Source organism: Gnatocerus cornutus, chromosome 1 (assembly GCF_029298725.1).
Source record: "Gnatocerus cornutus isolate USDA-ARS CGAHR chromosome 1, icGnaCorn1.1, whole genome shotgun sequence".
NCBI lineage: Eukaryota > Metazoa > Arthropoda > Insecta > Coleoptera > Tenebrionidae > Gnatocerus > Gnatocerus cornutus.
Window position 1 is genome coordinate 17,748,957 of NC_142233.1, and position 26,112 is coordinate 17,775,068.

At 35.8% G+C, this 26,112-nt stretch overlaps 4 protein-coding genes across 5 annotated transcripts; 3 read left to right on the forward strand and 1 right to left on the reverse strand.

The window, feature by feature from the left end:
* Window positions 1–82: 82 nt before the first annotated feature.
* On the reverse strand, window positions 83–16,699 carry LOC148180697 (follicle-stimulating hormone receptor-like). The gene is made up of 15 exons (XM_088046769.1): window positions 16,609–16,699; window positions 12,056–12,372; window positions 9,140–9,214; window positions 9,014–9,091; window positions 7,270–7,344; window positions 6,810–6,875; window positions 6,692–6,760; window positions 4,472–4,546; window positions 4,182–4,299; window positions 3,923–4,131; window positions 3,620–3,874; window positions 3,275–3,570; window positions 876–1,104; window positions 422–793; window positions 83–369 (listed from the first exon to the last, which is right to left on the reverse strand). Exons 2-15 carry the CDS (start codon window positions 12,367–12,369, stop codon window positions 237–239), a joined length of 2,364 nt encoding a protein of 787 aa, XP_087902895.1. The 5' UTR covers window positions 12,370–12,372; window positions 16,609–16,699; the 3' UTR covers window positions 83–236.
* On the forward strand, window positions 1,808–2,296 carry LOC148180698 (uncharacterized). Its single transcript, XM_088046782.1, has 2 exons — window positions 1,808–1,897; window positions 1,951–2,296. Exons 1-2 carry the CDS (start codon window positions 1,882–1,884, stop codon window positions 2,235–2,237), a joined length of 303 nt encoding a protein of 100 aa, XP_087902908.1. The 5' UTR covers window positions 1,808–1,881; the 3' UTR covers window positions 2,238–2,296.
* A 3,308-nt stretch (window positions 16,700–20,007) lies between the features above and the next one.
* Window positions 20,008–21,175, forward strand: LOC148180699 (optic atrophy 3 protein homolog). Its single transcript, XM_088045873.1, has 4 exons — window positions 20,008–20,260; window positions 20,311–20,479; window positions 20,527–20,669; window positions 20,721–21,175. Exons 1-4 carry the CDS (start codon window positions 20,119–20,121, stop codon window positions 21,029–21,031), a joined length of 765 nt encoding a protein of 254 aa, XP_087901999.1. The 5' UTR covers window positions 20,008–20,118; the 3' UTR covers window positions 21,032–21,175.
* A 16-nt stretch (window positions 21,176–21,191) lies between these two features.
* Window positions 21,192–22,660, forward strand: Pnn (desmosome associated protein-like protein pinnin). Of its 2 annotated transcripts, none has more exons than XM_088045862.1 (4): window positions 21,192–21,270; window positions 21,327–21,817; window positions 21,863–22,157; window positions 22,210–22,660. In XM_088045862.1, the coding sequence occupies exons 2-4, from the start codon at window positions 21,329–21,331 to the stop codon at window positions 22,569–22,571; spliced, it is 1,146 nt and encodes a 381-aa protein (XP_087901988.1). In that variant the 5' UTR covers window positions 21,192–21,270; window positions 21,327–21,328; the 3' UTR covers window positions 22,572–22,660. The 2 variants fall into 2 exon arrangements, with proteins under 2 accessions (XP_087901988.1, XP_087901979.1); XM_088045853.1 differs by having other exon boundaries at window positions 21,222–21,289; window positions 21,339–21,817.
* The last annotated feature ends 3,452 nt before the right edge of the window (window positions 22,661–26,112 follow it).

Below are 26,112 nucleotides of genomic sequence, written 5' to 3' on the forward strand. Positions count from 1 at the left end.
GGCAACACAAAATACATTTTGAATTAAAAGTAAAATAATTTATTTACAAAACAAATATAAAAATTACTAGTAAATTAACGGCTACAAAAACTATCACTTGAGCTGATGTTACAGGAATGCAGGAGAGATTACAAGTAATTCTGAACATTGTAGAAAATGTCATATAAAGATATGTTCCTATATACAAATAATATTCTACCGCATCACAGAATTATGTCTTAAGTCACTGGAACTTTTTAGATTAAAGTATCATCGGTGTGGTTTGCTTTTATTATTTGACACTGCCCATTGGCTCTCGCGAGCAGAGGAACTGGACGCGAGTTATAAGAAACGCTGTATCGTTGTGCCCTCTTCTTGCATAAACCACATCTATGACAATGAAAGTATAGATACTTATTTAAATCCCACTTTTTCTACTCACCTCGACAGCAAAATAAAAAAATCCTTCCTGTACTGAGCCGTCATGATGGCGTACAAATACGGATTAGCACACGAATTGATGGGATAAAAGAACACCAAAAGAATCTTCGATTTGGTGACCCCAATCAACGGATACCCAGCCAGAGCCGTAATACTGAAAAACGAGATCGGCGCCCATGTCGCGAAATCCGTAAACACCAACAAGCCAAACTTCTTCGCGACAGTCATTTCGTGCCGTGTTTGCTGGCCTAAACTCAAGTAAATCTGGGCGTAGCAAAATACTATTAAGGCGAAAGCTAATCCATTTACTATGATAATGGAGAAGAGGTAAGCTCGGTCGGCGACTCTGTTCACTTCCATTGGTAAACAAATGCTGAAATTTCACTGATTAGTTGGATGTGAATACAATTAAAGCGAGGCGTTGGGTGACAAAGGAGTAAATACGATTTTTTTACCTGGTGCTGCTGTAATTACTGACACCAACTAGAGGTAGAGCTGCAACGGCGATGGAATAGAACCAACCGAAAATCATGGCTTTGGTGGCGGAGCCGAGGCGAATCCGGCGAGTTAAGTGGATGGCGTATGTTATAGCGAACCATCGTTCAAGGGTTATTATCGTGAGGGTGTAGATCGATAGGTGGCTGGCAAAGACTGTTAGGAAGCCGGCTAATTTGCAGCCGAAACCTGAAACACGTTAAAAAATCGCATCTTTTACTCCAGTGTTGGATAAATTTCTTCTCATACATACATAAAGAATGTTCGAATAATATGATGGACTATTTTATGTTTTTTATGTCCAACTGTGTAATAATCTTTGTTTTACGATATCCTTTAGCGTCCATAAACTGGTAAAACGGCCGCTTGTCAACGTCAAATAATTATAACTAAATTAATGTCAAAATACAATTTAACCTGTTGTATGTGTTGAAAATTTCTTCATTCGCCCTTCTCGATTCGGTAGGAAGAAGAGATTTCTTAGCTTTCGACGCTATTCCAGGCAATTTTTCCATTTTATGCACGATCATTAATCAAACACTTTAGATGAGAAAGTTCCCCTAAGAGAGCCGGGATTAAATTTGGAAGGTTTGAAACTTTGCTAAAACTTTCCCCCACAATTGTGAGATACCGCTGCGGTCGCTGCAAATGCCACGTGAATGATTCTAATGATTCTGATTGGCCGAACTGGTTGCTAGGAGCATTGAGTCGTTATGGTTGTTACAAACTTACAAACTGCGCAGACAAATGTGTGGTGTTGTCACATTATCATTCTCCAAAACGTTCAAATCAGTTGTAAATCCGAGCCCAAGAATTGATTTAACACTAATTGAAGCCAGAGGACATCAATTTTCTACATTACGTACATCAGGTCCAGGTACCATCATCAGCTATAAAGAATAAACAAACTGAACTGTTTTCATCGGGAATGAACAAGTTCTCTATTAACAAAATATCGAAGATAATATGCCAGGAAAGAAAGGTATACTAAAAATAATGATTCCCTAAACCGAGTTAACACATTCAATTATCTAGGAATAAACAAGAGATTCTCTTGTCCAGATGAACAGACACAAAATGGAAGGATGAACGCTCAAAATAAAGGACAATGTAAAGTTTTGAGATGTGGACTTATACATAGATGGATAGACCAGAGTTCTAGCGAAAAATCGCCAAGAAGAATGAATAACGAAACCGATAATCAATCAACAGGAAGAAACTGGAAAATGTTATCAGTGAATGGATCACACCGTGGGAAAACTAATCGTTTGCAAGATTGGCTGTTCCCAACATACATAAAACTATTCAAGAACATCAGTTAAAGTGCAGTGTACGTACTACTAAGAAATAAAAATTACAACAGCGATTTTTGGGTTATTTGATCTTAAGTGAAACTACAATAAAAATAATAGTAATACTAATCGTAATTCAATTTTAATTCTCCCCACAAACACTTTGGCGCTAGTGTTTTCATTCCGCCTACTACACCGTACTTACTCATCTAAAGTGTTTGATTTATGATGCACGATTTAGGATTTTTTCACTTGCACTTCAAATGTAAACAAAGTTTGTAACCATGACAATAAAAACAGCACACTTGGAAACCGTAACAAATTTCCATGGAAAACTCGATTATTTTTGATTAGTTGGGGCGCCATTTTTTGAATACTACAGTTTTCCTTATTTACGTAAAAATCAGTAAATTTGTACACATTTTCAGCATTTAAAAAATATATCAAAGTTTCTCTTAAAAGCCCTCAGCATCGTAGTTTTCTTGTATCGATTCTCACACTTCTTACTACAAAAATGTCATCAGCGCCGACACTTTCTCACAAATCCTCGTTAAAAATAAAGTGCATGTTCTGCACACCTCATATGAAATTTATCTCACATTTTCAGCTCTAATCTCTAGCGAAAAGCCGTAATGTTGCGGGCTTTTGTACTTTTCCAGCTTCATTAAAGTTACATATTTAAGTGGTAACGATCAAGATATAAATAGAGCTGATTTAAAATTAACTCTACACGTTTTTTATAAAGATATGAGCTGTAAATTGTTCAATGTGTTTATTCTAAGATTAATTAAATTAAACAACGCCACGTTAATTTAATATTTACCCTCTAAAATACGATTCAATTGCCGCGTCATTTCCCTTTCTGTAAAGAAAGACTTGTTTGCTGTTTTGGCGCAACAATTTATCAAATTTATGGCATTGTTCATGCCCGGGTGTTCTTTTTACTACCTCCATTACTCTGAAAATAGTAGCAAAAGATTTGTTTTTATGAAATGCCTTTGAAATTTATTTAAAAAGATGTGTTTCACCACGGAAGTTGGGTCAGGGAAAATTCACAATTCACCTACCATATTGCCAATCGAAAGCAAAATTGAAGTAGCTCCCGACCGAATGCAGATCCATACTTGCAATAAGCAGCAGATACAACCCCATGCAAAAGTCCGCGAACGCGAGATTGCACATTAGAAACCGACTAACCGTCAGTTCGCCCCCACTGAACAACACCACCACCATCACTGCTAGATTTCCCACAACCGCCAACACTACAACGAACCACACTGAAATTCTCAACCAAGAAAAGCCCATTATGTCTTCACAGGGGTTGAGAGCGTTTGCTTCTGGAAGACACTTGACCGAGGGCTTTCTGAAATAAAACAATCAAATCTCTTCTACCACATGACGGAAAACACGACCTTATCACCAAGTTGCCACAAACTGCAATAACGTTATGTTCTTCCGTTATTTCGGTGGATTTCTCGTGAAAAAACCCAAAATCTTCTGGAATTTCCAGAGGTCTGCCTTTTTCGCGCTGAATGGTTCGTCCTCTCAAAGGACTCAAGTGAGAGTGGTCAGTTCTGTTGGGATGACCTTTGAAGTGTTCAAGGAGTGGCGTCCAGTCCTGAGGGGGTGACGGGAGAGACTCTATACTCTCGTATCCCAAACTGTCCCTATAAAAATCTCACAATGTTACGACTAGACAGTTGGTTTAAACCCACGATTCCGAGCTGTCGTCTTCATTGAACTGAAACCACCGTTTCCGCCTCTTGTGCTCCGTGAGCTGTCCCGTGTCAACAGCAAATGTCTTCTCTTGACAAGCTTGCTTAATCTTTTCCTGATATTGGGCGTGTCTCTGTGGATCATGTTGCTGCGGATATTTGAAGGCGCAGCAGTGGAAAGGATGTGTTAGAGTCGCGACTTTCAGATGCTAGATAAAACAGAAAGGAGCAATGAAGATTTCGCGCGCCAACTTCTTACCCCAAGATCGTAGATGCTGGGAATCACTTTCATATTCGGAGTGTCTTCGATGCGAAGAACTTCCAACTCTCCCAATCCTACTATCGGAAGATTTTCTAAAGAAGTGCCCGATAAGTCTCTGCAACCAACAAACTGCTGCGGTTTAAAAATGATAAGTGTTTGTGGTAGAGTGACGGATTTGAGAACCCTCTGTCTAAATTGGTGTTGTTTTGTATGATAAAATTCCGTCAATATTATGTGTTTTTTAGAGAAAGTTCCCAAACACTTCAGAAATAACAAAGTTTACTTACAATTCTCTCAAACTTTGTAGTCCTTTAAAACCATTGGGTTCTATTTTTGTCAGTCTTTTATTGCCTCTCAGGTTTCTGCGGAAGAAAGCAATTTATAGATTCTGTTGGTAATTTGTTTGACAGAAAATTAAATCAGGGAATGATTAGTTAGAGGTCGATTCTAGACATAAATCTCTCCAGCACGTAACATAATATAGCCCATTACCTTTGTTTGCATTTTAAAATGGTAAAATGGTGGATGCGCCGGGTAATCAAATTTCTGCGCTGTAGTTTGAAACTGCGATTTTGTTGCAATTTGCATTCCAAATAACAATATCGCTTGTCAAAAGACATAATTTTTACTACAGAAGCTCTCTTTACCGTGGCTTGGTTGTTATGTTTGTTCCCCAATCTAACGCGCCTCCATAATAATAAGTGTAATGTATAGTACACAGGTAGATCAAAGAGTGAACTATGCGTCTCGACGCCCCTTATAAACGCAAACTAGTGGAAGATCTTATTACTATGCAGTTCTATGACCTCATCATTAGCATCTGTTTTTCATTACAACGAAAGTGGTACATCGATATAATTTTAGTTTAACAGTCTGTTCGAGCGCTCTGTCTCGATCGTTCAAGAAAACATCAAATGAACCGAGAAGGAGCAGAAATGATACAAAGAATTGCAACAAATGCAGAGTGATAAAATATTATGACGTCGTTGTGGAAATGATTACAGTTGGTTTAGGTTGCAAATGTGCATTCAAGGTCACAAATTCTAAAATTTTCATCGTGTAATTCGTCCCTGTTGCAAATGTTGCAATTGCGGTGTTATGTGATTGGGTTTCAAGGTATAAAAACGATCCTCCAAGTTCTGTCAATGTAATGTGTCAAATTAAATTTATTTCTTACCGTTTTAAAGAGCAGTTGCATCTGAGGGAAATTTTACTTCACCTGGAGCTTGTTTAAGAGCTTACACTCAGTAATAATTACGTGAAATTGATGCACAACAATTTTCGTGTGAAGTCTGTCAAATGTCAAATTCTGGGGGAAAATAATGCCAACCTTGTCATCTTGTCAAATTTTTTGTAGACTCCAAATGTTTTATTATTTTCAGTTCAGATTTGCAGGTATTTTATTATAACTTTATAGTTTTCATCACTGCATTTTGCGATAATTAATAAACTTGACACTGTGAACGTGGCGTCATCTATTAACCAAAGTTGGTAAGTATCCATTACAGATATCTAACTTATCCTTTCAAATACCGCCGCTGTCTAAATTTGCTCCTTTGTAAATCGGTAAATTTCCTGCAGGAAAAATAATCTAAACCTACTGTATTCTTGGTTTAGAATAAAAAAAAATTCCACTTTGACAGTTATTTCATTACTTAAATTTGGCATCTTGATGAACTAACTTTGGAAATTTTAAGATAACAGAGTTGGCATCATTGCCTCCCAGAATTTGACATTTGTCAACTTTGACATGAAATTTGGTGTGTATCAAGATTACGTAATTAATTAGGGTGAGCCCTTAAAGGTGTTCCACGCGAAGTGAAATTTGCAACAAGAACGAATTACACGATGAAAATTTGCAATATTTTCTAAAGTGGGTAAATTTAATTCCACCAAATGTTGCAAATGTTTTGTTTATGAACCAACCACTGGAAATTTACACTAAATCACGATAATATGGAGAGAATAATTTTCTAATTACTTGTGTCTATATGTTTCTACATATCTGTCGTAAATAGTCACATGTAGCGTACTAAGTATTACCAAGTACAAATATCCATTTACAATCATTTTAGTAAAATCTTGTGGTTTGTACTAAATTTCCAAGTTGTTTTTATTTACAAGTAATATCAATTACTTATTAGAGTGGTGGATTATTTTCAAATTGGTAACTTGACCCGATTACTACCACAATAATAATCCAAGAGTGCCATATAATGCTTTATCCGACCATTTCATATTTCCAGTCTTTTTAGCAAAATGAATGTGACGGTTATTTCCGTAATATAAGAGATTTCAGACGTCACAATCCAAACTGCGAAGAGTAAATAATCGCAATAATACAAATCAATTTAATAGTTGAGCTCACTAAACATGTGATTAATCATGGCTCATTGTGAAAATCAATATTTGGTAGTATTCCATATCAAACGATGATAGTTGCAATTTACATACTAAAGAGTCGAGAGATTGCATTACAAGTGACGCAATTTAATAAGTGTACTCACAGTTTTCCAATTTGCGACCCGTTGAACGCCAGGTCTTCCACCACCGCGATGTCGTTGAAATTCAAAGTTCTGTAATGAAACGTTGAAACGAAGAGAATTTCAGATTTACGAGACTCACACTTGTTCGGCTATGATTTTGACGGAATTTCGGGCTAATCTTGCAATTTTGTTCGAGTCAAAATCGCTGAAAATAAGCAAATTTAATATTACAAACATTGTGATGACAAAGAAATGATCATTTGGGGTTCTTTTAGTCTAAAATCGCACCAAGGCGCGACGACAGGTGATAAAGAATGAATAAAGAGAGTAACAAAAGCTCGAGCACCTTTTGTGGTAGCAAAAAAAGCAAAAATAATCTTCTAATGGAAAATTTTTAAATAAACGTAAAGTAAATGCCAGTCGGTCTCGATAGATCAAGAAATCAAATTCGATTTAAGCGAACATTGTTTGATTTGTGGTTTAATCAAAATTCTTTGTTTATCCATTCCCAGGCAGAGTACAACAATATAAAAAAATGTAAACACAACTGGGATTATTGATGATCGCTCTGTTGGTTTTCATGCCTTAGAAATACTTACAGCAACTTTATTACGTTTTCAGCAGGGAGATGTGAGAAGTCGGGCACTTCATACAGGCCAGTTTGCACGATCCTTCTGCAAAAAGGGGAAATTCAGTGGTGTAAATAAAAGCGTTGAACTGTGTAGTAGCGTAAACTAAATATTGGGAAAAATTCTCGTAAACACGATGTAAATATTTGTTTGTGAGAACACGTGCGTCATAAGTGAAATAAAATGTATGTTCGATGGCTTTTCCATTAAATACGTGGATGCTACTGCCTTCCGGTGATACCGATTTGTTTTTATTGGAAATTGGAGTTACGAACCATTTCAGGCTGCTCAATAAAATTAGAGCCCATTCACAGGGAGCACAGGTTTAATTGCACATAAAAAGAACACTAATTAAACGAATGAAACTGCCATTAAGATCAAGGTTATTGGCTGTGAAAAAAACTAATCATTGCGTTGGTTTTTATGGTTTATTTACTTTTAGAAAAATTGTGTTTTCGTCGAAATTCAACATAAATTTTACAATTTTTGCGAAAATTTGCAAATTTCGACTGTAGAAACATCAAAGAACTGTTTCTTATGTAAAAAATTGCGAGAAAAACGATGGCGCAAAATTGTTTTGAACCGTCAAAAATTTGGCCCTCTGGCGACAACCCAAAATTTCAAACGGCCATAACGGCCATAACGGTTATTTGTTGACAAATATTAAAAAATTATTATGTTTTTGGATTCAGCGTGAACTTCTGCGTAAAATGAGACCCAAATTTGTTGAGTTTGCTTAATAAATAAACGAGGTATTGACCAAAAACTGTTTTGAAAACATCATTTTAGGGTGATTTTCAATCAATGTTTTCAAAATGAAAATGACGTTTAATAGCTTTGAATTATACATCGGTCGAAAGAGGAGCTCGAAATCTATCTACTGGCCAAATTTGAGATCTGTAGGACAAATAGTTTACAAGCTATGACCAAAAATTAAAAAAAATGAAAAATTTTCATCGTTTGAGTCGTAATTTTTTTTCGCGAAAAATCGACTATCGAATTTTGGGCTTTTGAGAACATTTTCTAACGTAAACTGAGCCGAGAAAAAGAATGGCGCAAACCGCATCTCAATATCTCAAATAGTTTCCGAGATAATTAACTTTAAAAATTACGAAAAATGAGAAAAAAATGAAAATCAACTTTCCGAAACTTTGATCGGCCACTCCTCAATTATTTGTTATCGAATGTGAATTTAAATCCCAGATTTGGAATCTGCATAAAATTCTGCGTAGAATGAGCTATACTAACTCAATTTTACTCAAAAAATAAACGAGATATCGACCTCAGCACTTTGGCATTGAATTTGAAGGTTCGGAGAGAAGGAAAAAAATAAAATTCAAATTCCCATATTATTCCCGCGGAATACCTTGCACGTGTAAAAAAGCCACGAAATTAATTCCCTGCAGTTGTCATTTCGAACGAAATTAATTTAATTCAATTTAAATTGAATTTAATATGCCCGTCACCAGCTGCACATGCGGATGCGAATCGTTGCTACTTTTAAATTCTCATTTTCATAATTACTGCGCTAAAATATTTAGTAAAAATTAACAGAAAGTCTCCATCAGAAGTGAATTCAGTTCGTTGTCTTTCCAACTCAGTTTACTTTGTGGCGCACGTTTGAAACTCCATAAACCGGCAGATTTCATAGTCATGCTATTCGGTTATCAAACCCGGCGCATTCACCATTAATTTCAAACTTACGAGTACTTACAAGGAATAGAACTTCTTCGAGGTGACACCCATCAATAAGCCATGCAGGAACTTAAGTTGTGGGGCGTTCGAAATGTACCTAAAACTCATTCTTAGAAATTTCTTTTTTTTATTTTTACAAACTTACAAAGTTCGCAAATTTGGAACATCAGCGAATGTCCCATCTTCAATCACCCGGAGGTACAGCAGGTTAGCTAAGACCCTGAAAACGTTATCAATTCAATATGCAGCAAGTGAAGTTCTTTAGTTTCTTCAATAAAAACAGGATGTTTAACAAAATTACTTTCTTAATGAAGAACCACGTGTGAACGTCGAACTTGCTTGATTAGGATGCTGTTCGAGTAGAAGTAAAGCTCCCAAGATTCTAATCTCATTACCAAGTTTAAATTCTTATATATTAGCATTTTTACTCCAAATCTACCACAATTAATAGCTAACGCGACAAACGAAAGTTTTAAGAGAGTCGTGAAGAAATTATTTCCGCCGCTAATAAATTTCTCCGGTGGCTGGGGATAAATACAATTCGGCTACCTCTAGTCAGATTTATTTAGCCACTTGAGACTGCAAGTTACTACGAATATTGGATCCATTGACCTTTCCCTTGTGCCTGCTTTCTTTTGTCAATACACGAGTCTGTAACTTTAGACGAACTGATAAAGGGGGCGAAATAAGTAAATATGTTCAGTGGCTGGAATTACGCGTGAAAATCTCGAAAATTACAATTAAGCACAAGCTGCTTAGCACGAACAAGAAATCTGAGGTTGTGGCGACTTAAAACTTGCCACTCTTCGGATTATAAATGCAAAGACATAGACTAACTTAATAATAAATAGACAAGAACGCTTCACTGACAACTTTAATTTTTATTGGGATGTGAATTATCGCCAAGACGGATCTTCTTGAGCAGATTTAATTAGATTGCATTGATTAAACGATCGTCATGACAACATACTGAGACACGAATGACTTAATAGCAGTGATGGAGGATTTTTTCTCAAGTGTTAAAATCAGTCGGCGATAAATACCTGAAACACACAAGACAAAACAAACATTTCCACTCTGCTTGTTGTCTCAGACAGATTTATTATTTAATTGACAGTCAGACGGTGTAATTAAATTTATTCGGAAAAAACGGGAATAAAACGTGTGCAATGGACTTCGCCGTTTTTTAACATTCGTTGTCCCTTAAATATTTACTTTTAATTTTCCGCTGCCCGCTGCCTTTTCACCCAATAAGATTAGAGTCCAGGCAAAATAGACACAAAAATTTCTAAAGCTCTTAATAATTCCCATAAGGTTGATTTTTTGTTTCCTAAAATTTGTTTTTTTCGATCTACAGTGTTGCAATTTGACAGAGTTAATAAACAATTGAAAACTAGTAATTTCCTAAAATTTCAAAATTGTAGAACTAAAATTACCAAAATTACTAATTTTAGGCGAGGATTTCTCATATTTCGGCTTCGCCTTGGAAATAAAGATTTCTAAAATTTGTGTCTTTCGATGTACAATGTTGCAATTTGGCAGAGGTAATAAACGATAAAAAACTAGTAATTTCCCCAAATTTCAAAATTGTAGCACAAAAATTACCAAAGTTACGAATTTTAAGGAAGGAATTCTCATATATTTTTGCCTCGCCTTAAAAACAAAAATTTCTAAAAATTTGTGTCTTTCGATCTACAGTGTTGCAATTTGACAGAGTGAATAAACGATCAAAAACTAGAAATTTCCCCAAATTTCAAAATTGTAGCACAAAAATTACCAAAGTTACGAATTTTAAGGAAGGAATTCTCATATATTTTTGCCTCGCCTTAAAAACAAAAATTTCTAAAAATTTGTGTCTTTCGATCTACAGTGTTGCAATTTGACAGAGTGAATAAACGATCAAAAACTAGTAATTTCTCCAAATTTCAAAGTTGTAGAACTAAAATTACCAAAATTACGAATTTTAGGCGAGGATTTCTCATATTTCGGCTTCGCCTTGGAAATAAAAATTTTTAAAATTTGTTTTTTTCGATCTACAGTGTTGCAATTTGAGAGAGTTAATAAACAATTGAAAACTAGTAATTCCCCCAAATTTCATACCTGTAGCACTAAAATTACCAAAATTACAAATTTTAAGGGAAGATTTTTCATATTTCGGCTTCGCCTTGTAATAAAAAATTTCTAAAATTTGTATCTTTCAATGTACAGTGTTGCAATTTGGCAGAGTTAATAAACGATCAAAAACTAGTAATTTCCCCAAACTTGAAAATTGTAGCACTAAAATTACCAAAATTACGAATTTTAAGGGAGGATTTTTCATATTTCGGCTTCGCCTTGTAATTAAAAATTTCTAAAATGTGTGTCTTTTGATCTACAGTGTTGCAATTTCGCACAGAGAATAAACGATCAAAAACTAGTATTTTCCCCAAATTTCAAAGTTGCAGAACTAAATTTATCAAAGTCACGAATTTTAGTGAGAATTTTTCATACTTCGGCTTCGCCTTGTAAATAAAAATTACTAAAATTTGTATCCTTTGATCTGCAATGTTGCAATTTGGCAGAGTTAATAAAAAAATTACTAAAACTTGTATCCTTTGATCTACAATGTTGCAATTTGGCAGAGTTAATAAGTTAAGTGTGAGATGTCATCGAAGATTTTTTCGATGTAATCTGTTATAAAAAAAGCGCTCAAATTACTCTATTTTTGCAAATATTTTATTTCATTGACATTTACCACCGCGTAACTTTTTTAGCAGCACACTTATCGATGGGGACTTTTGACAATTTGTTTAGAACAATAAAATGAAAGTCCACACAAAAAATCAGCCTTATGCAAATTATTCCGAGTTCATGTTTATTTTGCCTGGACTATTAGCAAGCAACATTTCTTTTCCTCAGTACGCGTCAGATTTTTTGTCGATTTTATGCCTCATTTTTAACACAAAGGCGATAAAGTTAGAGTGGCGCTTGCATGATTGACGCCGTTAAAACCCATCACCATCACCAAACATTTAAGTAGTAAAACCAAAAGACGACATTGAGTGATTACCTGATTACTTACACATCTGTCAAGTTTCTCCTGTACGGATGAAATTCTTCTTTCGTAATAAACCTTATATCTGAATCAGTGACGATGAGCTTCGTTAAGGTTTTATTGAGATAACTGGGAATATGCGTTATATTCTTTCCGGAACATTTGCATTCAATATCAAATTCGCATTCTGTTGTATTGTACCATTCACAAAGACATGGAGCAATTTCATGGAGAGGTTCCACTTTTGATACAAAAGCTGTTTCTTGGGGGAGTCTTGATTGCATAATATCTACAGTTTCTACTACACTTACAAGCAATAGAAGGATGACATACAAGCTCATGATCTGAAACAAATCATTCATTACAGTGCGTTTGGTTCGTTTAAATTCTTATCGATTTATGAATGTAAAGCAAAACTGGAAATATGGTTGAGCGTATTTTATGCGAAATTTGCGATTTTTATAACCGACGTGATATTAGTATAATAAAAAGTTAATAAAATCTAAACGGAGCGGGGGTTTAAACGCAATTTGAAGAGTGAAGACACATTCAAGAATTTCGTATCATTTGTTGAAGCTGAAGCTCTTGAAATTCAATATGTTTCTTACGCTGAAATTCGTTTTATGTAGATTATAAATAAATACCTTGGGTACTAAAACTTTATTACTTTGTGTAATAAAAAATTACGAGGAAATTCTGCAGTGAGATGTTTCATTAAGGTTTATTTGGAGAAATTTTCCAATTTTCCACATGATGGTTCCAGCAGCTTTAAAATTAGGTAGTCGGGCAATTAGAATTTTTTTTTTGTTGCCCCTGGTCGAGAAAATTTCTATAATTTGTGTTTTTCACGGGACAATTTTGAATCTTTGCTCAGCTAATAGGCTCCCTAAAACTCCCCAAATTTTATTGCAATATTGTTAAAAATACCAAAATTACGAATTTTAGAAAAAAATGTTGAAAATTTTTGGTTGCTGCGAGTAGAGAAAATTTCTAAAATTTGTGTTTTTCACGAGAAAATTTTGAAACTTGGTTCAGTCAATAAGCAAGCTTAAAATTCTAAGCTCCCCAAAATTCATCGCAATAGTGTTAAAATTACCAAAATTATGAATTTTGGTATAAAATGATGAAAATTTTTGGTTGTTTCGAACAGAGAAAATTTCTAAAATTTGTGCTTTCCTCGGAACAATTTTGAGATTTAGCACAGTTGATAGGCAATCTAAAAACTGTAAACTCCTCAAATTTCACCGCAATAGCATTAAAAATACCAAAATTACGAATTTTAGAACAAAATGTTGAAAATTTCTGACTATTGTACAAGAAAAAATTTCAAAAATTTGTGTTTTCAATGGGAAAATTTTCAAATTTAGCCCAGTTAATAAGCAAGCTAATAACTAAAAATTTCCCAAATTTCATTGCTTTAGCAGTGAAATACCAAAATTAAGAATTTTAGTAAAAAATGTTGAACATTTTTGGTTGTTGAGCGTAAAGAAAATTTCTAAAATTTGTGTTTTTCACGGGAAAATTTTTAAACTTGGTCCAGTCAATGTGAGCAAGCTTAAATTATGAATTTTGGTATAAAATAATGAACATTTTTGGTTGTTTCGAACAGAGAAAATTTCTAAAATTTGTGTTTTCCTCGGAACAATTTTGAAATTTAGCCCAGTTAATAGGCAAGCTAATAACTAAAAACTCCCCAAATTTCATTGCTTTAGCAGTGAAATACCAAAATTAAGAATTTTAGTAAAAAATGTTGAACATTTTTGGTTGCTGCGAGTAGAGAAAATTTCTAAAATTTGTGTTTTCTGCGGAAAAATTTTGAAATTTGGCCCAGTTAATAGGCAAGCTAATAACTAAAAACTCCCCAAATTTCATTGCTTTAGCAGTGAAATACCAAAATTAAGAATTTTAGTAAAAAAATGTTGAACATTTTTGGTTGCTGCGAGTAGAGAAAATTTCTAAAATTTGTGTTTTCTGCGGAAAAATTTTGAAATTTGGCACAGTTAATAGGCAAGCTAATAACTAAAAACTCCCCAAATTTCATTGTAATAGCATTGAAAATACCAAAATTACGAATTTTGGTAAAAAAAAATTACTCCGAGCAGAGAAAACTTCTAAAATTTGTGTTTTCCACGGGAAAATTTTGAAATTTGGCCCAGTTAATAGACAAGCTAGAAATTGCAAACTCCCCAAATTTCATTAAAATAGCATTAAAATTACCAATATTATAATTTTTTCACAATTGACTCGAGCACCTACTAGCTCAACAGATTATTGGAAAGTTTATTTAATTCCCATTCACACACAATGTTAGACAATTTAACACAAGAGAACCTTTCGTTCTTGGAATCACATAAAATGTAACAATTTGATTGAATGCCAAGATTGGTTCCCACAATCACAAGCAATTATCCTTTCGTCGTAGCAAATATTGTTTCCATTTAATTTCGCGATGAAAGCGATATTAATTTTTTAGTTAATTGAATTATCATTTTATGTATAATTACACGTAAATTTTAAACGCGAGTCGCACATTTCAACACTACAAAATTAATCCAGGATGCAAAATAAAACAATTAGCTTTTCCTTTGAACTACACAGTTTATGAAAATATTCATCGAACTTTTCTCCTTTATCATTTCTTGGGAGAATTTCTAAACAGAATTATTATGATCACACTGAGCCCAAGTTTCCTTCCATGAATATGTAAATTAATATTTTCGTTCCCAGGGATTTAAGTATTGAAGTAAAATTTTTGATTATGTGAGAGAAATGGACAGAAAATTAGGTAAAAAGTATAGAAGGTCATAACTACCAGCATTTAGAAGCAGCGATTGTTACAACCAATTTTCGCTGTAGTGATAAAAATTATAAATAAACACTTGAAAAGCAGTACCAGGGTTTTTACTTTTTGTCTGTTTAATGTGGCGAGCTAATGTAACATCAATAAATCCACGTTATTGTTATGTTGAAAACATTTCCAAATTAAAGCAGAAAGAGAAATTGGCGAATATAATTGGCGTTGTGGAAACGGAACATTTCCGAAGAATGTAGTATTTATGTATCTGGGGTGATAAGAGAGCGAGAAGCAAACAAATAATAGCGCGCAATTGTACCTGATTTATATATCGGCTAAACAAATATTGGCAAATTCGTATTTTAGCTACTGTCTTACCCACAACAAATTAGTACAATTATTTCTTCAAATACAACGCATCAACACCACTAGTACAATATTTGTGTAAACCAGACAAATATTGACCCAAAACGTGCCAAGTCTGTTTCTATACTCATTGGAAAAATCGCGTTTCGTAATGTTTTATCAAAATCCTAACCGGTTCTTGCAACAGAGGCATTGATAAGATGTTATCAAGCCCAAAATATGTCAACAAACGCACATTAAATTGCAGGTGGTCAAAAGAGTTGAATAAAAATTTCCACGATGTCATCTCTACTCGAAAATGTCAGAAATCTGATGATTGAGTGAATAAAAATAGCCGAACTGTTTCATTCAACTATCTAACAAATATTGATATCAAACACGTCCGGAATTACCTGGCAATGTTTGATTTATCACGAGAAGATAATCAAGTGAAACTTGGCGGCCACGACGGATTTGTGGTGTTCCTTTCCGAGCCGCTTCAAACTGATTAAGTTAATGGAACAATGAGACACTCCTCTGCATTAACACGGTTCGATTATTTCTAACTCTTCATCTATAAATAGGCAGTCATTTTAATTTCACAATGAATTGGCTTAGGTATTCAGTCATGAGCGCTTCTCGTTGAAATCGGTCTAGCAGCAACCAAAAATAGCTATTTTTCATGAAATCTAGTAATTACTTGATAATTATGGCTGCAAAATATTACTTCGACTTGTAGCACTCCAAATTTGAAGTCTTTAAGAAGATTACTACTTATAATAAAAACAATAAAAAATACTGCAATTAACACGCGTCAGAAATACTCTCGTTATTTTTGTTTACATTTAGATAACTTTATTGCTTATCATGAGTGTATGTAAATTTTATTTCATCAAAGCGTTTAACTGTGATGTAGTTTTATCAAGATCATTTGTATGAGATACAGGAAGAGTAGAGTTGACTTAAAGAATGTCGAATTTCAATTGTGCTGGGATTTTTCTCTTATTTATTTTATCATCTCAGTTTAATTAAACCAACGCCAATTTCCTCAAAACGGAAACTTAAAGTTCAATAAAATTTTATTCTGGAATAAAACCTTAATTTGTTCGCCTTGTTATGTTGGGCTAGTTAGTATCTCTCAGCTAATTGAAGCAATTATCTGGTTAAGCATTTATACACTCTTTGGTAAGAATATTCCGTCAATACTAATAATAACGTTCTAAACGTTGGTTCGTAAATATTTAAACGCTTCATTATTCAAGGAATGTTTCAATTGAAACCAAAGCTAAATTTATATAACATTGCTAAAAGAAGGTTCTTTCGCAGCTCCAAGTGTTTGTTGTTTTTTGTTTACACGATTAATAAAATATTCGGCACGTGGAGAGGAGGAATTTATTCACATTATTAAGGAAATTGTCGGGCAATTTTTCCAGGTACTCACCTGAACGGCTGATTTAAACTAAGAGTGTTTTTTTTCTTACAATTGTAGTTATTACCACTGGTGTGTAGGTGTAATTTGAACGTTTAGAGGATGCGCTTCACGCGTTAACTGAGCTTCCATGCGATGGTTTTGTGCTTTTATGAAAAGAATTGTGCGCCTGGCGTTTGCCCACTTATAAATTTTGATTCTCGTAGCAATAAATTACTAGTGGGTAAATTAAAAACTACCTGTTACGAAATATTCCAGGTTGCGAAAAATAAATAAAATTTATGTGACACTCTCTACTTCATTTTCAAACTTATTGTTTTATAAAACTTTGTTGTAAAACGTAATCACCAAAACGGGATGTGAGTTTTTCTCTTTGTGTCGCAGGAAACACTACACATGCAAGTTTTGAATTTGTATGTTTGTAGGAGTGGTATCTTTTGTGTTTACCAATCAAATTTAAGTAAATTTGCACATGTCACGACATATTCTTTATCTGTTCATTTATGAGAATAATAATTTGATGTTAAAAAGTCTGTTTGTATGGTATTTGCGAAGTTGTAATTCACAGACTGTTATGTACTATACTAGTACGAGAGCGAAAAGAAGTCAGAAGAAACCAACACAACATGCGGTTTTAAAATTGCATTTACGCCTATTTTTATACACATTTATGCAGTTGACCTGTATCTAGTTTGTGCTGGGTTTAATACCCTGACCGAAAAACCTCATTCTTTTTAATTCAAAAATACTGATGTGTCACTTGTCTTACAATATCGAAATCTCAGTTAAAATGTGGGAAAAAAAAAACAGTTTTTCCCGCTTGTGATGTTGCAGAGAACAGATTCAAACTGAACCCTTTATTTTTACTTACTTTTTACAATAGTTTTACTGTTCATAATGGAAATTGGCAAGAAAATTTCTTTATGACACCCCCATAAAGCTTTGTTGTTCTCTACTCAAACAATTTGGAAAATGAAATTTCCTTTCCAGAACACGCCCTCTCCATTCCAAACCACGCCCCAATCCTCCAAACCACACCTCCTCCGCCTCCTCCTCTCTAAACCACGCCTCCCCTTCTGTAAACCACGCCTCCTCCTTTTTAAACCACGCCCCCATCCTCTTCAAACCACGCCCTTCCTATCTAAACCACGCCCCCATCCTCTTCAAACCACGCCTCATCCTATCTAAACCACGCCCCATCCTCTCCAAACCACACACCCCTACTTCCAAAACCACGCCTTCTCCTATCTAAACCACGCCTCCTCCTATCCAAACCACGCCCTCTTTTGCTTCAAACCACGCCTCTTCCTATTTAAACCACGCCCCCTACTTCCAAAACCACGCCCTCCTATCTAAACCACGCCTCCTCCTATTTAAACCACGCCCCCTACTTCCAAAACCCCGCCTTCTCCTATCTAAACCCCGCCTTTTCCTATCTAAACCACGCCTTCTCCTATCTAAACCACGCCTCCTCCTATCTAAACCACGCCTCCTCCTATCTAAACCACGCCTTCTCCTATCTAAACCCCGCCTTTTCCTATCTAAACCACGCCTCCTCCTATCTAAACCACGCCTCCTCCTATCTAAACCACGCCTCCTCCTATCTAAACCACGCCTCCTCCTATCTAAACCACGCCTCCTCCTATCCAAACCACGCCTCTTCCTCTTCAAACCACGCCTCCTCCTATCTAAACCACGCCTCCTCCTATCCAAACCACGCCTCTTCCTCTTCAAACCACCCTTCTCCTATCTAAACCACGCCTCCTCCTATCCAAACCACGCCTCTTCCTATTTAAACCACGCCCCCTACTTCCAAAACCACGCCTCTTCCTCTTCAAACTATCAATCAAAACCACGCTTCCTCTTCTCTAAATAACGCCTCTTCTCTTCAAACCACGCCTCTTCCTATTTACCACGCCCCCTACTTCCAAAACCACGCCTTCTCCTATCTAAACCACGCCTTCTCCTATCTAAACCACGCCTCCTCCTATCCAAACCACGCCTCTTCCTCTTCAAACCACGCCTCCTCCTTTTAAACCACCCTTTTCTTCTCTAAACCCCGCCCTCTTCTCTTCAAACCACGCCCCCTACTTCCAAAACCACGCCCCTCCTATCAAAACCACGCCTCCTCCTATCTAAACCACGCCTTCTCCTATCTAAACCACGCCTCCTCCTATCTAAACCACGCCTCCTCCTATCTAAACCACGCCTTCTCCTATCTAAACCACGCCTCCTCCTATCCAAACCACGCCTCTTCTTCTTCAAACCACGCCTCTTCCTATTTAAACCACGCCCCCTACTTCCAAAACCACGCCCCTCCTATCAAAACCACGCCTCCTCTTCTTTAAATAACGCCCCCTTCTTTTCAAACCACGCCTCCTCCTTTTCAAACCACGCCCCCTCCTCTTAAAACTACGCCTCCTCCTCTTAAAACCACGTCTCCTCTTCTCTAAATCACGCCCCTCCTTTCAAAACCATGCCTTCTCTTCTCTAATTAACGCCTCCTCCTCTTCAAACCACGCCCCTTTCTCTTAAAACTACGCCTTCTTCTCTTTAAACCGCACCTTCTCCTTCCTAAACCACGCCTCCTCCTTTTCAAACAACGCCTCCTTCTATCTAAACCACGCCCCCTCCTTTCAAAACCACGCCTCCTCCTCCTCAAACCACACCTCCTCTTCTCTAAATAACGCCTCCTCCTCTTCAAACAACGCCTCCTCCTTTTAAAACTACAGCTCTCTTCTTTTTTTTTAAACTACGCCTATCCTATCTAAACCACGCCTCCTCCTTTTTAAACCACGCCTCCTCCTTTCTAAACCACGCCCCTCCATTTTTTTAAAACTACGCCTATCCCATCTAAACCACGCCCCCCTCTTCAAACCTCGCCTCCTCCTTTCTGAACCACGCCTCCTCCTCTTCAAACAACGCCTCCTTCTCTCCTCTTCAAACCACTACACCCCCACGTTTCCAAAAAAAACTCCCCCTTCTTACCAGAACACGCCCCTTTTCTCCAAACGACGATTTGAGTTAAAACCAAATTTTTATGTTTAAACATTTGAGAAATAAAAATCAAATATCCGAAGGTTTAAACGGCCATAATTCGGTTAACTTAACTAAAATTCCCGAGAAAAACTGCGCTGCTGTTTTTCAAATTCTCTTGTTATCGTTATTGATTGCCCACATCTCAAATGTTACGGGTGGTTTTTATTGCGTTTTTTTATAAGATGGAACGTGCAATGTTAGTTAAAAATATGTGACTTTTTTGTGACGACTTTTACGACCATCAATGTTATTTAAACACTGCCCAAATTAGAACTATCGGCAACATGTTATCAGTTATCTGTTTAGCCTTATTTTAGGAAATTTGAAGCGGTAAGTTTGCCTCACCCAAAACTCGCGCGTATTTTGTGTTGCCTACCATTCCGTCATCTGTCATGTTACATCATCTGTCACAATTTGACAGTGAACATTGACATTTAAATGGCTTTGTGTATGATAGTTTTAACCATTTAAAATTGGGGTAAAATGGTAATTCATGCGTTCCCAGTGGCAAAGCTTGGGGCTCTCTTAGTAAAACAAATTAGTAAACCGATAGCAAATGCGGTCAAACAAGGGGCGAAAAGTTCGCCAGTTTTTCGGAGATATGTGTGCTTACCCCCTGCAAATTGTAAGTTCCTTCATCTACTCGTTAACCAATCATTAAACTTGTCGTTTTAGTTTACAACTGGTGTGAGGTAAAAGTAAAAATGTGGCTCCTTCATTTAGGACAACCTGTAAACATTAGTGTTTTAAATGAGGCTGCCTCTATTGAACTAGGTGCTAATTTATTAGGAGAATCGGTTATATTTACCATAGCCGCAGGGATTTTACTTTTTGAATATAATAGGTTTGTGTCTAATCAACTGGTTGAGATGATTGCAAATCTGATTGTAGGAGTTCAAAAAAAGAGGCTGCCAAAGAAGAAGCACGCTTGCTGGAATTGCAAGAACTTAGAGACGCCTTAAATGATTTATTTATGCAAACTGAGCAGCAAGGAGCGTATATTAGAGAATTAACGAGGCAAATCGCCACAATGGGTAATTATTACTAATAACAATACGAAAATTTCACTCATTTGTGCTGTTTAGATAATAGAGCAGTTAGGGATTTGAAGCCACTTCAGGAGCGGCCACCAAAGAATGATCCTCCTCCTAAAGGACCTGCAAGTGTTGACGGACCTCTCTCAAGCAGTTCTTTCAACAGAAAAGAGGACAAAAAAAACAAAGCTGATTTATTAGAAGCCCACAAAGACAGACCTTTAAAGGGCGTAATATTTAGGGCTTTGCGTGAAGTAGAAGAAACGTTTGTGGATCCACACAAACGAAGGGAGCCTGGCGTGATAACAGTAGCCCTAAACCAATTGTATCACGATGTGTACAGGAGTCATGTGACGTTCTAGATCAGTAAAATGATAGTATTTGCTTGGCTAAGATGTAAAAAGTGTTAAGTTTCTGGGCGAGACCGAACTTAGGTTTATTATTTAATGTGTTTTGTTTGTTGTTAATTTGAGGCAGGTTTAAGGATCAATAAATGGTAAAACCGACTAATTGTCTGTTAAAAATTTTAAATTACCCGCGTTATCACTGCAGCCAACTTCTCACCTTATTGACAATTGACATCCGACAACTGACATTTGATGTAAGCAAAAATATGACAGGTTAGTGTTTGTAACTTGAAATCGATTTATTTAATAGTAATGGGCACAGAAATTTTAAAATCCTTCGGAACTCTCCAATCTGAGTTGGAACAGGCCAAAACCAGTTTAAAAGGTGTGGACGAAAACATAAAAAGGTTAATTGGCAGAGATCCGTCCGATCTGCCACCACGAGCCAACCTGAAAAGAGGCGTCCAAAACGACGACAGAAATCGGCCAAGAATTGGACGCAACCGGAATTTTAACCATGAAAACGACGAGCCCCCAAACAAGCGAAGGACTAGCGGTGTTTCAGTGTTTAAACGTTTGTCCGAGCGACCCAATCATTACGAGGAGGAGTTGCACCAACAACCGCAAAAACAGATGATTAGTAAGGTGATTGTGACGCCCAAAGAGCTGCCCAGTCGGCAGGAAGCGCTAGCTGCACAAAGCAAGGATGAAAAATCAAAAGCTAGGAACAGGCGGATGTTTGGGGCCTTGTTGGGGACGCTGCAAAAGTTCCAACAGGAGGAGACCAAACTAAAGCAAAAGGTGAGGTTTTACTGTGATTTTCACAATCTGATTGTGTGTTTGCAGGAGGAGAAAAGAGCGCAATTAGAGAAGAAGATTGAAGAACATGAAATCAAAGAAAAGGAGGAAATAAAGAAGGAGCGACAGGAGCTGTTTTTCAACAGAAAGAAGAAACAGGCGGAGATTAAAATGATTGAGCTGAAAATGATGAGAATGAAGGAGTACGCGGCATGGGAAGAGCGCCAGAAACCGAGGATGAATTTCATACAAACCAAAGCAAAGCCCCACATTCATTACATACCAAGGAAGATGAACGACGCCAGTAAGAGTCTTCTGGAGGCTTGTAAGGCGGATATTGAAAGTAACGACAACTCCACGTTTGTCATCATGAAATTTTCATACTTTTTTTGTAGAAATGATCGATAAGAAAAGACAGGAAGTGTTTGACGAGCTCCAACACATTGAAGAGAGGACAAAGAAAAACTTTGAGTTGAGAAAATCAAAGGATTCCAAAGAGCGCGAAGACTCCGAGAAAACCGAGGAAAATGGTGATGAGGAAACGTTAAATGAAGAGAAACCTGAAGATAATGAGAATGTGGATGAAGAGACTCTTCCTGCGTCTCAGGAAAAGACCAACGGGACTGAGCAGGTTCCAGTTAGTGAGGAGAATTGGGACGGGGAAACTGTTCCTGAGAAAGATAAGGACGCGTCGGCGTCGCTCCCCGAAACGGTTATTAATGACTCAAAAATGGAAGTAGATAGTGAATGTCTTTGATTGTAAATTTTATTTATAAGTTTGTATAATGTAAAATACGTGTAACTTTGTTATGAGCGGTCGGAAATAAAAAAAAGTGTCCAATTTGACTCCACATCCGTTGAAGCGCTCAGTTTGTAATTTATGTACGTGACGACAGAACTCAACATAAGGATAACTTTATATTAAACTTTAACCTTGCGGATAAGTTTACCCTTAATACAGAATGCAATTTCAATTTTACGTCTGTGTATGCAAATCCGTGACGGATATAGAACGATCCGTCTCTGTTATATGCCACAAAAATAATTACACGATCTCAGATTTCTTCAAAGAAGCCGGTTTTGTTTTATAACCAAATCCAGTCATAAAACGCCCGACACGGAATGCATATTATAGCCGAGCGTTCATCGAGATTAGTGAACCGCTCCCGTTTCAAAGCACATATGCAATAGCAATTTGCAAGCGAAAAAGAACAGCAGACACCTTTATTCTCGATCGGTGGAGTCGAATCCGTTCAAAGATAACAATAAATCGCTCGCGACACGCTTGTCAACAAGAAATCGATTAATGTAAACAAAAGGAGGTTCTTGATTGTTAATACTCCCACCATCTACATTGTATCTCTTGACGAATTACGCTCAAAGTCGTAAAAGCGCGATGATGTATTCAAGACAGTTGTTTTTTTTCTCATCGGAAATCATGCGAATCTCGAAATTGGATTTTAAAAGTCGGCTTCCGCGTCACTATTTCGCTTTTCGAATGATTGATGGACGTTAGTCACTACAAGTACAATCCTTTGAGAAATCTCGCGACGTGGGTTTTATGTACCTACACCTTATTTAAAATTCAATTTCTAAATAAACACGCCTATTGTTAATTATTGAAAGCACAATAGGATTTTAGTGTTAATGTTAGGCGAATTTAAAAATAGTGTGACACATTAAGTTAATGGCTTTGTTCCTTGGAACGAATTTATATATAGTATCAGAACCATCTAAATTCCACATTAAATTAAGCGGAAATTTAAATTAGTCGAAGACACGAAATAAAACTTGCGCAGCGGGAAAAATTTACTTTTAGACGACTTTTCGAGAGATACAAAGTTTGAGCCCTATTTCAGAAATAATTTAAATCGCCGCGATATTATTATTATTAAAAGTTGATGATGCTTAAAATAGATAATAAACAATATCTTGACACGTTGAAAGCGTAAAACTCGGCAATTCATCATAATTTAGGTACCAACCTAATTAAAAAAAAGCAGTAAGTAATATAAACTATTTACACCAACGACTGTACTTAAAATCGTATCATATAATTAACCCGAGATTTTACACAATCAATTTCTCAATAACTCAAACCCACTTAATTAATCTTGATCTTGATTAATTGTTGATATTTGTACTTTGTTTAATATTTCTTTCAATGGTTTAACGAAGCATGTTTCAACAGTTGTTACGGTAAAATGGTGATTGCTGCGAGTAGGTATATTCTCATTTTCTTCAAATTATAAATATTATCTAACCGCAGCTGCTCTAAAAGACAATGCTTTTCTGCGTGGGTATTTTCTCGATTCCGTTTCTAATTGATTTCTTGCTTGAAATTAAAATTGTCGGGGATAACGCAAACGCTTTATGATCCTTTTTCTCATTTCTTTTTGCCATTTTATCAGTACCCAATTAGTGGAAAGAAGAAGTGATGAAAACACTCAACCGCACCAGCAGGACAGTTACGAATAAGTGAGGGCAGTTTTTTATAGTCTTGACCACCCATTTTTCATTTGTTTTAGTAGTGATTAATTAAATACTACATTACCTCGCAAAATTGACTTAAGTCGCATTAACCGATAAAATTGGTAAAAACCTTGTTATATCGTAATTTATAAGCATAATGGGCAAATAAATACAGTTGGTTTATGTCGCAAGGTCACAAATTGTAAAATTTTCATCGTGTACCTAATTCGTTCCGGTTGCAAATGTTGCCATGGCGATGTTTTTATGTGTGAATTGCGTTCGGAGTACATAAGTTCTGCCAACGTAATGTGTCGGAGTTAAATTTGTTTCTAACTTACTTAAATTTTCATGTCAAAATTGACAAATGTCAAATTCTAGGGGGAAATGTTGCCAACTTTGTTATCTTAAAATTTCCAAAGTTGATTCATCAAGATTTCAACCTTAAATCAAAAATTACTGTCAAAGTAGACACTTGCAACCTAAGCCGACTGTACCTTCGTAGTAATTAACTAATAGAAAGACGACATACAGTTCGTTTTGGTTGCAAATTTCCACCCAAGGTCACAATTCATGCATTCCTCCTGCAAATGTTGCAATAACGATGTTTTTATGTGTGAATTAGGTACAAACTATGATCATTCTGTTAATGTAAATCTGTCGGAATTAAATTTGTTTGACACTGGTTTTAAAGAGCAATTTCATTTCACTTGGAACTCATATTTTAATTCATTGTGTAATTTAGAATTTGAAATTTTTATGTCAAAGTTGACAAAAGTTAAATTCTGGGAGAAATTGTTGCCAACCTTGTTAGCTTGAAATTTCCCCCTAAGTTAGTTTATCAAGATTCCAACTTTAAATAAAGAAATAACATAAAAGTTACTAAGGTTGACGAAAACAAAACATCCTAAACGTGACAGTTGGCGAAAGTGGTAACGAAATGGGCAAATTGACGTTTCTAATGTCAAAAGTTCAATTTCAAAGTTTCAAATTCGACTAGAATTTCACTGTGTGCAAGAAAAAAGAACGAAATTGATAATTTCTACATTCGGTAACCTAAAATAAAGTAAATAGATTTGACATTAGCAACAAATTTCAAAGTACAGTCCCTAAAAGAATTTGATTTATGTAGATCGCCAAGTACACTCTCATCATCAAAAATAAAAGATAATTTGATGTTTATGTTTTAAAATGGATATTTGTGAATTACGCAATTAATCTTACTTTTGTGTTGCGTACTATACTTTTTCTACGTCTCCCTACTACATTTTGTCTCTTCTAACCGGGTAAAATGCGAATAGTTCTACTTAACAAAATAAACTTTAAATCAAAATTTATTTAAATAGAAAATTTAGTTTAAACCGCTCACTTGATGGTCATTTTTCATCAAAATTTTGGAACTTTACGAAAAATTTTTGTGTTAAATTGTACTACAAACAGATTCTTGTGTGTTAAAATAGCCTCTAAGCACAATCCGATGCGTAAATAGTGTCAAATTTGTCTTAAAGTGTCAAAATTTTGACGAATTATGACTTTGAGGTGTCAGTCGGGAACACAAAATTTTCTGACGTTTCAAAAATGTGAGTAGTCTGTGCATTATTGTCATTGTCATTACCTACTGACGTTTAAAACGTCAAAATATTTTCAAGTTGGCAATTATGAATTATCATGACTGAAATTTTTAAGGCCGATCAAATCGATATGATCTACAGTCAGATCCTTGCAATATTGGAAATACCGAAAATTCTATCTTTTTTTTGAAATTAAAAAATGGAAACTGTCGAAACTGAGACTAAGGTTAGAAATTCTACGCCATGTGACAATTATTA

Excerpts from the sequence above, each read along its gene's own strand:
- LOC148180697 (XM_088046769.1), bottom strand. The coding sequence starts at position 12,369 with ATGAGCTTGTATGTCATCCTTCTATTGCTTGTAAGTGTAGTAGAAACT. Across the intron at positions 6,761-6,809 it reads AAAATCATAGCCGAACAAGT|AACTTTGAATTTCAACGACA; the intron begins GTGAGTCTCGTA and ends GTTTCATTACAG. Across the intron at positions 4,547-6,691 it reads GGGTCGCAAATTGGAAAACT|AAACCTGAGAGGCAATAAAA; the intron begins GTGAGTACACTT and ends TTTCTTCCGCAG.
- LOC148180699 (XM_088045873.1), top strand. The coding sequence starts at position 20,119 with ATGGTAATTCATGCGTTCCCAGTGGCAAAGCTTGGGGCTCTCTTAGTA. Across the intron at positions 20,480-20,526 it reads TTACTTTTTGAATATAATAG|GAGTTCAAAAAAAGAGGCTG; the intron begins GTTTGTGTCTAA and ends ATCTGATTGTAG. Across the intron at positions 20,670-20,720 it reads GAGGCAAATCGCCACAATGG|ATAATAGAGCAGTTAGGGAT; the intron begins GTAATTATTACT and ends TGTGCTGTTTAG.
- Pnn (XM_088045862.1), top strand. The coding sequence starts at position 21,329 with ATGGGCACAGAAATTTTAAAATCCTTCGGAACTCTCCAATCTGAGTTG. Across the intron at positions 21,818-21,862 it reads AGACCAAACTAAAGCAAAAG|GAGGAGAAAAGAGCGCAATT; the intron begins GTGAGGTTTTAC and ends GTGTGTTTGCAG. Across the intron at positions 22,158-22,209 it reads TTGTAAGGCGGATATTGAAA|AAATGATCGATAAGAAAAGA; the intron begins GTAACGACAACT and ends CTTTTTTTGTAG.